Source organism: Tribolium madens, unplaced genomic scaffold (assembly GCF_015345945.1).
Source record: "Tribolium madens isolate multiple individuals breed KSU strain unplaced genomic scaffold, Tmad_KSU_1.1 Scaffold_96;HRSCAF=242;Tcas5.2_LG5, whole genome shotgun sequence".
Taxonomy (NCBI): Eukaryota; Metazoa; Arthropoda; class Insecta; order Coleoptera; family Tenebrionidae; genus Tribolium; species Tribolium madens.
This window is the reverse complement of record NW_025401068.1, coordinates 6,940,197-6,952,463: the sequence shown is the minus strand read 5'-3', so window position 1 is coordinate 6,952,463 and position 12,267 is coordinate 6,940,197. Positions and strand designations below refer to the sequence as shown.

General features: G+C 36.2%; 4 protein-coding genes across 20 annotated transcripts in view; 1 reads left to right on the top strand and 3 right to left on the bottom strand.

Moving 5' to 3' along the window:
* Positions 1-13: 13 nt before the first annotated feature.
* Positions 14-2,355, bottom strand: LOC123013217 (cilia- and flagella-associated protein 251-like). Its single transcript, XM_044411626.1, has 4 exons — positions 2,197-2,355; positions 1,501-1,590; positions 1,158-1,451; positions 14-1,107 (listed from the first exon to the last, which is right to left on the bottom strand). The coding sequence occupies exons 1-4, from the start codon at positions 2,251-2,253 to the stop codon at positions 964-966; spliced, it is 585 nt and encodes a 194-aa protein (XP_044267561.1). The 5' UTR covers positions 2,254-2,355; the 3' UTR covers positions 14-963.
* Positions 2,356-3,038: 683 nt separating this feature from the next.
* Positions 3,039-4,842, bottom strand: LOC123013631. Of its 2 annotated transcripts, none has more exons than XM_044412297.1 (4): positions 4,584-4,842; positions 4,325-4,540; positions 4,072-4,272; positions 3,039-4,022 (listed from the first exon to the last, which is right to left on the bottom strand). In XM_044412297.1, exons 1-4 carry the CDS (start codon positions 4,726-4,728, stop codon positions 3,898-3,900), a joined length of 687 nt encoding a protein of 228 aa, XP_044268232.1. In that variant the 5' UTR covers positions 4,729-4,842; the 3' UTR covers positions 3,039-3,897. The 2 variants fall into 2 exon arrangements, with proteins under 2 accessions (XP_044268232.1, XP_044268233.1); XM_044412298.1 differs by having other exon boundaries at positions 4,325-4,522; positions 4,572-4,840.
* On the top strand, positions 4,771-6,156 carry LOC123013629 (pyridoxal phosphate phosphatase PHOSPHO2-like). The gene is made up of 2 exons (XM_044412295.1): positions 4,771-5,198; positions 5,251-6,156. The coding sequence occupies exons 1-2, from the start codon at positions 5,025-5,027 to the stop codon at positions 5,989-5,991; spliced, it is 915 nt and encodes a 304-aa protein (XP_044268230.1). The 5' UTR covers positions 4,771-5,024; the 3' UTR covers positions 5,992-6,156.
* LOC123013620 (coiled-coil domain-containing protein AGAP005037) overlaps positions 5,996-12,267 on the bottom strand; it is a 72,780-nt gene continuing 66,508 nt past the window's right edge. For 10 of the 16 annotated variants that reach the window (XM_044412267.1, XM_044412269.1, XM_044412270.1 and 7 more), the window contains 7 exons: positions 12,123-12,212; positions 11,814-11,876; positions 11,451-11,729; positions 11,184-11,400; positions 10,978-11,133; positions 10,818-10,929; positions 5,996-8,286 (listed from right to left, as the gene is read on the bottom strand). In XM_044412267.1, coding sequence (XP_044268202.1) covers positions 7,177-8,286; positions 10,818-10,929; positions 10,978-11,133; positions 11,184-11,400; positions 11,451-11,729; positions 11,814-11,876; positions 12,123-12,212 — 2,027 coding nt within the window. In that variant the 3' untranslated portion in view covers positions 5,996-7,176. The other 6 variants (XM_044412273.1, XM_044412276.1, XM_044412278.1 and 3 more) reach the window with 4 other exon arrangements.

Sequence of the window (12,267 nt, the reverse complement as noted above, 5' to 3'; positions counted from 1 at the left end):
AAGTGAAAAACCATTTCTTTCTTATACCTATTTATTAATTTAAATAGCATCAGTCATACATACCCACAGAAACTACTTTTATAAATTGAATATGAAATTGTTATTACATTCGACATTTAACTAATTGCATGTTCTATTTCATTCTTTATATAAAACATACTAAAGTTAGAACTAATCTAATAATGTCTTTACAAAATTTAGATTTAGTTGTCGAAATTATAACGAAAAGTTGTTAGGATAGATTACAAAAAATACAATCTCATAGCAGCTGTCAAATAATTGTGTAACTAAGTATACAAGTGCAAAAAGAATAATATTCTAAATTATGTAAATATTTTAATATTTACATTTTACACTTATATTTACATTTTTTAATAACCGACATTTCTGAGGACACAACACAACAAAACCATAGAAAAAATTCCTTTGTCCTGTGCCCGCAGGATTACAGTTTTATTAAATCATTACGTGTATGATTGAAAACATTTTTCTATGAAACGCTATTGAACAATTAAACGGAATTAAAATAATACAGCAGCGATTACTAAAGGGATTTATAACAAATACTAAAATGAATATTTTGTCGAACGTTTTCGTTTAAAAAGGGAAACTATGTTAAAAACATTCAAGGATCAAAGAGATTCAGGTACATATGTGAATATGTACTTTCCTATGCTATATATTTTTTTTTATAAAAAAAAACTAACTGAAGGTTAGTTAACGCTCATCACAAACGATCACTGTTAGAGTCAATACCAAAACAAAAAACGACCTATCAGTAATCATTTGGGTTGCAAACATAACCGTCTCGCTTTAATTACAAAAAGTTACCGAAGAATTATATTAAATCACAACATAACTTCAAAGTAATGTGTTATATTATTTATTATAATAGGTAAAATTATCAATTGTTCAATAAACCTACAGCGCAATAGAAAAGAAAAACAAACTTTTAAACTCAATTTACTCAGCTGGCTGTTCAGATGCTTCAGCAGGTCTTGCTGCATCTTCTGCCGGAGTTTCACTCTTTTCCTCTTTCTTTTCTTCACCGGAAGTTGAAGCATCCACACTGTCTTCTTTCGCTCCATTCTCAGTCGCCTCCACCTCCTAAAATGCAGCAAATTATACTCCAATTAATTAAAATTAAACTGTAGTACTTTAGTCGTCTCAGCGTTATTATTCGCCATTTCTTCCTTCTCTTCATGTGTGTTATTTTCTACCGGCTGCGACTCCTTTTTAGACTCGTCGTTTTTAGCATGACTCTCGTTTTCAGTCATAGTCACATCCTTGCTTTCATCGTGTGAATCGCTTTCGTCCGTTGCATTCTGTGAGCCTTTTTTCGGACGACCACGACTTTTGCGTTCTTTCTTGGCTGGGGGCGGCGGAGTCGCCGTCACTCCCTTAGCTGCCGACCTTGTGATACGACGACCTTCAACTTCACTAGATATTCCCTACAAACACCATTCAAAACCATCTCAAATCATTTTACACAAAACCCACCTTTGTGATAGCCTCGCTTTCTTCTTTAGCACGATCAACTGTTGATAATCGGGGCGATTTCGCCTTTTTGGATTTGACTCCCTTATCACTCTACGAAAAAATTGCATACTATAGTAAACAGAATTTGGCGGGAAAATTTCACATGGGATAATATAAATCGAAAACACATAAATATAAAACCTCATGTGGATTTCATAAAATCAAATCGATACCACTAAGTGCAATAATTTTCTCACGGGAAAATTACGTGAAAATTAATTTTCAAAGTTTCCCTCCATAACATAAACAACGTATGCTACGAGCCCAGACATGACTTTTGATTGAAAATCGTTCGAAAGAGAGAGATAGAGATCACGACGTGCATCGCAGCTTGCCGAGGTGGTATGTGGCGTACATGCATAAAATCCAAGTTTTGGCGATAAATCGGCAAAAAACGCACCGATCGCGACGTCCCCCAATAGAAATTTGTCATTTTTTGTAAAATATTGCATAGGGGTGGCGTAAATTCGGCCAAAATGTTGAAATCATGACAGATTTGTACTCGCGTTTAGACTGTGAATGTCCTTGCGACCGGTAGTATCGAAAGTTTGTGGCATGGAGGGGTTTAACCGAATCGCGTCACATTCTAAATCTCAGCAATATTACGTGCACATTGCTGTTTGAAATTTTAATTAAACGCACTTTTTCGCTACTTACTTGACTGTTTTCTTCAGGTAGCGCGTTATTTGCACTGACGGCCTCGACTTCCGACATTTTAACAGTCTATTTTCACAATATTTTACACAAATTATCAAAGACACACAAACACCGTCCCGGTCGTTGTTTATACGAAGAAATGGCGCCCAGCGTGGGTCACGTGATTTCACATTATTCGACAGGTAAAACGGCGGGTAATTTAAATTAGAAACAAATAACTTTCGAGGGCAAACTAAAAAGTTTTGCCAGTTTTGATCATTAACAGATAAGTTTCATGCCCATGCCTTAATTGTTTCTACATGCAATTAGAATGTGCTGCAAGGAAAGTTTGTAAAAAAACACACAAAACAATGGATGCATTTGCAAAACATCAATTTACAGCAACAAACTTTGTAAAGAGCAAAGCTTACCATTAATGTAATTAAATGGCCTATTTGAATAGGAAATAAATTGTAATAAAAAAATTAAGACCAATAAGTAGATATATATTTACCTGAATGCAGAATTGGTATTTTATATTTACGCCATTCCAGAAAACTTATAAAACCAACTCATATGTAACTACAATTCTAGCCACCTAAAATGTTTTTGGATTAATTTTTCAAACATTTTTCACCCCGCCAAGGAAACATTGTCAAAACTTATTTGAACCAACCGTCGAACAATATATTATTTAAATTTAATTAGTTAGAAAACTGCAAAAGTAAAACTAATCACTTCGGAATTAGGGCATTGAGTTTAAAATATTAACTGGGGCACAAGCTCCAGAGAGAGACTACTCTCGTCATTGATCCAGGATAAGGCACAAAGATAGAAGGCGAGATGTATAAAAACCATGTAAATAAAAAATAAATAAAATACATTTTATTGACTATCGAAACAAATAAAATTTTATTTTTGTATCTTTGAAAGTTTTGTTTCAACATAAACTGGTGGAAAGGTATCTTATCAACTTATCATTATCTCTTCGTATATGGGAACTCGGGGTTAACTGGTCGGGGTTATATGACTCACCTCAAAATTATTAATGAAGACCTAAGATCACCACAATACAAAAATACAGAAAAAAACATTGCAGAATAGAAGGCAATTATTTTTTACATATTTATTAGACTCATTGAAGTAGTCTTGGAAACTAGTTAGTCTTTCAAACATACACGATGAATAAAAAGTATGGAACCAAGGGTTTTTTGCATAACTAATTACTTTACAAAAAATTATTAGTGCAATGTAAGGTACTATAAAAATGTGAGTCTTTCAAGAATATTTTTTTTGAAATTCCTTTTAAATTTCGTCCTAACATATTTTTTTCTAAGCGATCGTAACGCCGATCCATGATACAATCGACTTTATCCAACTGATGTATCTTGAATTTTGGTCATCTCAAACGTAATCTAATACATATTTGAAAACAGTGCAAAGATACTGCAAATTTTCATCATCATTGAACTTGTGAAATAGTAATATGAACTGAGTAACTGTGATGGAAAAACTATTTGAAAAATTAATAATATGGATAATAATATTACAAAGATAACAAATTTATTGTAATGAATATAACCTAAACAGACATTGTGCAAGAAAAAACACGCCTAACAAATTACAGGACTACCTTTCCGTGTTATTTCCGTTGTCGTGGAAACAAATATTTCACTTACTATTATTAATTATTTACGCTGGTGTTTCTTTTTCACAAAAGAATCAATGAGATTCACTTAATGCTAATTTCTTAAGTCTACATAGAAATAACATAGCGTTGTTTGTTTTATTGTATAAACCCATCAAATCTTCCACTTCTTTTTGTGGGAGACAATTACACTCAACACCTAAAAAACAAACCTGTTAAAGTGTTTTCCCAGAATGGTTTTCCCTTACTCAAAATTTTATTGTGCTCTCGATGTATTGATAAAGTAGCTCTGAAATTTTCATTTTCATTAAAACTAACAACTGCTTTAAAGGTGTCATTATTTTCTTCTTCAGTAATTGCAAGAATATGAAAACTTTTTTCATACACTTTTTTGGCAACGTTTAAAGCAAACTTGTGTTCTTTGTACGTCTTTTTAAGACTCTCAAGGCCTAAAATCACCGTACTTTCAAATATTTCAACATTTATAAGATTATTCATTACTTTGCATGCCTTCATCTAACTCTGCAGTAACACTTTTGATATTCTTTTCCATTTTTTTTATATCATGTTGTAATTGTCTTTTCCGACTTAACAGTAAGGTGTGTTCACCGTCCTGAACTTCTGATAACTTCAAAGCTTTATCTTGCCCTTGTAAAAAATCTTGTTTGGCTTCATCAAAGTGACGGTTTTCATATGGATCTAAAAACCAGCTTTGTACTATTTACAATAAGACCATTCGAAAAGTTACTTTGAATCTTACAAAAATCCCACCTCACAATTTCATCTTGTAAATTTTGAAATTTTTGGTTATTTCGTTCATGTATTGACGCCATTGTGTCGAATTCTCCACTCATCTCGTTGAAGCTATCCCAAGGCACATAAGATGATGAATCTTTACCGTCCATGTTATTTACTTGTTTAATTTATTATTATTTCTTATTTTTCTCATCAATCAGGAAATGGCAAATTTTGACGTTCTACTACGTTAATTTAAATCTAGGGATTTAACTTTTGGTTTGGATAATTTATTATGTTGGTACCGGCTTTTGAATAACTTTTATTTTTTATTTTTTTTTAATTTAGCAGTTGTTCTAATTAGGGAATAATTAGAAATGGGACATTATTTGTGCCAAAATTTTTTAAGCTTAAATGTAAAACAAAAAATTATTAATATTATTAATTTATACGTGACATAACCTAAATGTTGTTAATATTCAGGACTGTAACAAATGCTTGTAGTAGAATAAATATTTTCCAAAAGCATCAAAGTTTTTTTGTTAAAGTTACGACAGTTTTATATATAAAACGTCAAAATAACACTTCCCAACGTTTTTGTAGCAAAGTTCTCCCAATTTTCCCTCCTTCAAAACAACTTGTAAGTTTATTTAATTATAGCTCGGCTGATCTCATCAAAATATCTTTTCTAGACAATGAAAGTCTTAGCAGTATTTGATTTTGACCACACGATCCTCGACGATAACTCCGATACAGCTGTCATAGCTTTAACTGACAAAGACAACATTCCTGTTGAAATCCGAAGTCTGCATTCCACTGAAGGTTGGACAGCTTTCATGCAAGCAATTTTCAAACTTTTGAACCACGAAGGCCGAACAATTGACGAAATAAACAATCTGATTATGAACTTACAGCCTGTTGGGGGCATGGTGTCCCTCATAACGGAGTTTCATAAAAATCCAGCTTTTGACTCGATTATAATTAGTGATTCTAATGCCCATTTTATAGATATTTGGCTAGAGAAGAACGACGTTGGTAAATGCTTTGTTAAAGTGTTTACAAACCCATCAAAAATCGAAGATGGGTTACTGACCATTTCCCCTTATCATAATCAAAATACGTGCAAACTCAGCACTAATAATTTGTGCAAAGGGAGAGTCCTGGAGGAATTTATGCAGGAGCAACGCGACAAGGGTGTTGTCTATGACAGGATTGTTTATATTGGAGATGGAGTAAATGACTTTTGCCCCATTTTACGACTCCACAAAAATGATCTTGCGTGTGTTAGAAAAGGCTACAAGTTACAAGATCTTGTTACTAAGGCTAAGAAAGGAACGTCGTTCGATAACTCGGGGAAGCCGCACGTAATCCTTGCTGAGATATTCGTTTGGGAGACAGGGGACGATATTTTGAAACACCTCCAAATGAAATAGAGACTCGGTATTAATTATTTTATTCAGTTACAACTTTAATTACATTGGCACCTAATGCTTAGCAGCCACCACGTTTCATTCAACAACCAAAATTATTTACATTTAAATAGAAATTTGCTTAATTCTATTGTGACTATGTTGCGAATAAATTATCAAAAGATGACATACAGTTGGTTTAAATAATCGCATGTTCACTCTGTTTAATACTGCTGTGGAATTTATGGGCGTACAACGATCGGTAGTAGTCTTAAAATTTGGCATTTTCAGGTAGGCCTTATACCAGACAAAAAATTCTAACAGTAAATATCAGCTGAGGGACCTTTGCGTTTTCTAAGTACATATAAAAATGCAAAACTGATACATCACAATATTGGTGGGGGTCTGTGGATGCTTTACTGGAATTTCTAGTACTGCCAAAAAAATTCCGTTCAAAATTAATCACATGAACATTTGAAAAACACCACAGTTAAATATGATGTGCAACATCTTTGATTACATATGGTAAAGTATTATAATATCTTGAGCAATATTTAACAACGTCCAAAATACAGTTGCGTTCAAAAGCACAAAAACAATCTCTCGTTTAACATTTTTTAAGTTACGTGAACCAATAATGTTGCATTGGGAAGCCACATTATCTAATAAACTCATTCATTTAGGATGATACCTAGCGTGTCTGTAAATTTTTCAAATATACGGGGAGGCTGTTTTACGAATGTCTTCCAAAATAAATCTTTCATTCAATAAAGAGTGGATTTCATACTTCTGTACGCTCCTGTATAGTAAATAAAACCGGAACGATCCAAATCAACATTTTATATACATTGTGTCTCAACAAATTTAGTGGTGTTTTTTAATTTTCCAATGAGTGCGTCATACATTTTGCAATCTTTTTGTAATTATGTACAAATTCAGTGTAGATCATAACAAATCGTGATAGGTAACGAAAAGTGACATTTTTAGAACGTTCCTTACGTAATTTTGCAAAATTACAGCGACTTTGTTGTATTTTCGTAAAATTACGTCTTTATAGATATTAAGATCGAAAAGACAAAATCCCTAACCGTTATAAAACACTGACTACATTCAATCAGAGTAAACAGGAAAAGTAACAATCCAGTCGTGATATGAGTATCGAGTGCAACAAATTCAACATACAGATTGCAGGCGTCTTTGAGTGCTTGGTCACAGTATATCAGTTTCGTAAACTTTATTAGTCGTGGTGGTCTGTTCTTCCGCGTTGTTACTAGTCGTGGTATTCGTATTGGTCGAGGTGTTTTTACTAACGGAATTAGCGGTTGTATTTGGAAGATTCGTCAAAGACCCGGTGATCTGTGAGGTAGTCATTTGGAGCCCCATTTTCTGCAACAAATTCGACTCACTTCCTGTCTTTTTCAATAATTCGGAGGTCGGGGGCACCACCGCCAACGTACTGGCCCCCCTTTGGAGCTGCTGCAGCCTGGCGTACTGCTCCTGGAGCGCCTTCTGCTTCTTCAGCAACTCCTGATGCCTCTGCTCCAACTCCTCCTTCCGCGACTTCTTCGTTCCATCTTGCGAGTTAACACTCTCGCAACTGCTACTATTTGAGGCACTTATCGCCTCATTCTCTGGGGGTACTTGTAGATTCGACCCCACATTCCTGGGCAGCGTTTGCGCCTTATCCTTGATACTAGACCTATTAGGAACGTTTCTCCTCAAAGTGCCTAAACCTAGGTTTTGCGTGGCAGTCTCAAACTGCGATTGCGGTTTGTTCTCCACCATGTTTTGCACGTTTTGGATGTGCTGCAAGCCGGCGGCGGGTGAGCGCGGGGGCAGGCTAGGGGACGTGGGAGAGGCGAGAGGCGACTTGGAGCTGGTACGTGGCGGCGGAGGGGGCGGAACGCGCCGTCCCGTAATGTGCTGCAGCAGCTCAGCGTTGCGTTCGGGCAGAGGGGGCTTACTGATGGTTTTCTGGGGCTGGATCGGGGGGCTGTTGTCCGTGTCGGAGCCGCTGGGGTAGGAGTGCAGCCGTCGCAAACTGCCGGTGGCGGTGCTCACAGTCAGGTTCTGGGTCGGGAGGAACGTGGCCGAGTCCATGCTGCCTTTCCGGCCGATCTCGGACATGTGCGGGGGATGACTAGGGACGATGCCCTTCGCGGGCACCGCGGGCGGCTCCTCCTCATTGGGGGGCTTGGAGAAGGTCTGGAGCTCATCTAACAAAGCGTCGAGTGCGTTCTCCGGACGTTGGCTACTGTCGCTGGAGCTGACGGAGTCTCCCCCGACGATGACCGACCCCATACGTGCACCGGAAGGGGGCTGCGCAAAATTTTAAAATCAGAAAACAGGTTGATGAATAGAAAAACCAGATGGGGCAAAATTCGTTCTAAAACACCAATATAGAGTAAACAGTAAGAAACCTATAAGTCCAGGTGAAAGGCAAGCTCATCACAAACACACTTACTATATTGTGTGTTTTTAGTTAATAAATAAAAAATAAAATTTGTCTACAATCTTCGTAAGACCAAATCTGGTAGGAGAAGAGTTGACTTACTGAGTCGGTTTGCGAAATAAACACGGAATAGTTCGTTTGCAAACAGTAGTTGATGAATTATTGACATTTGTGTGGGAAATATTTCCTTAGAAGGAAAGAATGCATAAAACACAATTTTTTTTTAGTTGCTTGTGTTTTATTAAACAGTCCCTGTTTATTTTATCTGTTTTTATTAAATTATCTCTTATTAATGAAACAAATTCATCAATAATTAATTTCAGTCTTTATGAGTTCATTATAAGTTTTTTTACGAGTTTTGAGTTGTATAATTTTCCCAGAAATCAAAGAAATTTAACTGAACATAACACGCGTGAAAAGATTTTGCCTGCAAGTTGTTTTCAAAATTTTAGACAATATTTTGTTGATTTTCTAATTGGTTTAATTGGAAGTTATCGAACGAAAAATAGAAAACTCTTATTTTCGTCCATTCGCAATTTATTCGATAATAATAATTATAAGCGTTGCAAAGAAAGTTTTTTTTTTATTAAATGGAAAATGAAAATGAATCTTTGCACGCGCAATAAGTAGTTCCAAATTCCATTTTAGGTGAATAAAATTTGGACCCAAAACAATGGGAAAATCGTTCTTTTCAATCCAACTCAAATGAGACAACCTTCTCTCAAGTTAAGCAAATGTTAATGTGCATAGTTTTGTATTAGCGGAAGGTTTGTTAAAGAAGATTGTAGACATTTCGTGAAGAAACAATAAAAAAAGGTTACCTTAAAAGAACAAAACTTATTTTTGTGCAAAAAAAATCACGTCAACTACAGATTATGGGGTGAGTCCAACTGAAACAATTACTAAATCAATAAATAAAAAACCAACAATTAGATAATCTAAAATACAGATAGAAGAAAGATCCAAAAGCTGAAGAAAGTGTGCATGCAGGAAGATTGATTCTTAGATCTTACCAATAATAAAATTGCCACGAAGGCAAAAATTCACACATTCTGTTAAAAATAAAGGTGAAAGATAGCGTGCAGTAACCAGGCAAAGCATGCAAATATAAGTTCTTTCCCTTATAGTAAGGTTAGAGTTGGCCAACCGAAAATTTCTCGTAACTACTGTGAAAACTCCTCCAAAATAAGCAAATAAAAAAAGCTACGACAAATCTAAGCTACGCAACCTTTACAAGTACATTCAAAAAATAAATCTACTTGTCTACAGAATGCCATAATGTACTAGTAAAGTTCGGGTCCCAAAACTAGTCAAGCGAAATAGACTACAAAGTAAATCAAAGCATCTGAACTGTGTGAGGGCAAGGCAGAAACGCTTAAGAAACCGGTTTCTGGCTTGAATACTTGGTGGTGCAATGGCCGTTTGGCCTATGACATTTCCAATGACACCTTACTATAAGGAAAAGGTAGTTGTCGTCATTCACGTCCATAATTTATTGGTCCTTGAAGCAGTTGTACCGGCGTGAAAGCGTCCCTTGGGACGTCTTCACGCACCGAAAAGAAATATAATTCTGAAGCAAACGAGTGCAAGAAAAAATAGTGATCGTGTGAGAGGGTTGTTGTAATTTCGTGCTGAGTGCAGAAAGACCAATAAATTACAAGAGTAAATACTCGTCAAGCCAAGTATAATCAATGAACAGTTCATTATCAAGAACATATCACGTACGAGTCAAGAAATAAATATGCAAGCATTATTGATAAACGGAGAATTATTTTACTCGTGAGTGGTTATAGCTTCCTTGAAGTTAGAACTCCACTTCCAGTCGTACTAGACAAAGACAACAAAAAGATGGTTTCAATGCTTTGTGATTAGCTCGCTTGTGTCTAGTGTGGGGGTAGATGGGGTCTTTTAATCGCGATTTCTCAATTGAGGAATCGCACATTTTCGAAATTATCACTGTACAAAATCTAGAACATTAATATGTACAAATTTACAAGTGACCTCTTTAAGCTTCTTACATTAACATTGAGTTTAAGGCGATTCCATGTGCATGGTTTAGTTAATTGTGAGACTTGGGGTTGGGGAAATACAAGATGCTTCTACAGCAAGAAAAGGCCTAATCTAAGTTCAAATCGATGCCGATATTCGTGAAAAACCGACTCAAATCCTCATTTTCACGAACATTGGTCGAGACTCAGAAAGGGGTAGGGGTTGTCATAGCTAAGGTAACATTGGAAATGCTTATTGCATCATTGTAAGAATATCACCTTATTAGTCCATTAATGTAAGGCATTCTTCTCCGGAAAAATGCTGACTGAATCAATTTACATCGCGTATAAATTGATTCGACACAACAGACATGCAGGTTAGACATCGAGCTAGTTTTTAGGTAACTTACCTTGCTCGAGGACGTGGGGGTGATAGGAGGCGTCTCCGTCACGGTGGGCGAAAGACGACCATCAGTCGATGAATTTGAGCACGGAAGTCGTTGCTCTTGAACACTTGCAAGTCTAAAATAAATCAATGTCAAAAATTAAAAACTTATGTTAAATGCAAACCTTTTTAAAGTGACTAGAGTCCCTGTAAGCTTTTTACACCGTCTTAATGCACTTTCCAGCCGTTCAGGCTCTTCCTTGAGAAACTTTTCCTCCCTCATAACTTTCTCCATTTCTGAACTTAGAAAAGTCTTCATTCCATCTTGTAGGCCGGGAAATCTGCAACCAATCACTCATACCAACTCACCAAACTCCCATGTATAAGTCACCTTAATTTTAAATCGGCCACAGTTTTTGAGCTTTTACTTAAGACTAGTGCCATGTTTTCAACATCAGACATATTAACTCTCGTCTTCCTATTAATCACATTACCCCTCAATTCCTCAACTGTTGATTCTAGATCGCTCAAATCTTTCTCCAAACGTAACATTTCTTGCTTGTAAAGGTCCTCCTCTCGACTTAAACGTACCCGTTCTTGATCCATTCCTAAATTTGAGGATTAAAAACCTAATTCTTTCTTAGTAACACTGACTTACCGGCTTGCCACACTTGTTCACCTCCAGCTAAAAGCATTGCTCTAATTTTAATAAAAGTGTCTCTAATTGTTTCTCTGACTGAGTGAGCTTGAGCTTGTGACATCCTCCTCAAATTCCTAACTTCCGCTCTTAAATCTTTTGCTTTCTTTTGCAACCCACGCAACTGGTTGTACATTTCTGGTGTTAACTGCAGGTCGCGGTATAAAAGTCTTCCATCGTATTGTCCTGGAGATAACGATGCCGGTTTTGGCGGAGGCGCCGGTTTTAAACGATCTCTCTCTAAATCAAACCCAGGTTAGTCAAGAGAAAAACCTCGTTTTACCAAATCTTCAAGATGGAAAAATCGAGGGAAAAAACACTTACCCTGTGAGGAGGTCCGCGGAAGAGTTGATGATTTAATGGCGGGTTTGGCAGGTTTAGTATCCGCTAGGGAAAGCAAAACACCAAAGAACTAAGTTAGTCGGGAAAAAATACAAACATGCGATCCATTCCATTAACGTACAACAATACCTACTTTATTTGTGAAAGGCATGCGACTCTCGAAGAAAATGAGTGCGGAACTAAACAAAATCGAATGGAAACTCATTTTTTTCGATCGGGAAAATAATGGAAACTTAGAAAAATTAAAAGGGTGAGTTTGGCTAATTTCTGAATGATGGGTTAGTGGGTTACCTGCATGTTGTGGACTGTGTTGCTTCGGCGAGTTCATGTCGGGGGGTTCATCACTGAATGAGACCGATTTCTCGAAAGAAACCGATTTATCTAAAAAGGACACACATTTTTAGAAAATTTGGAATAGCTGAGGAAAGCACAAGAC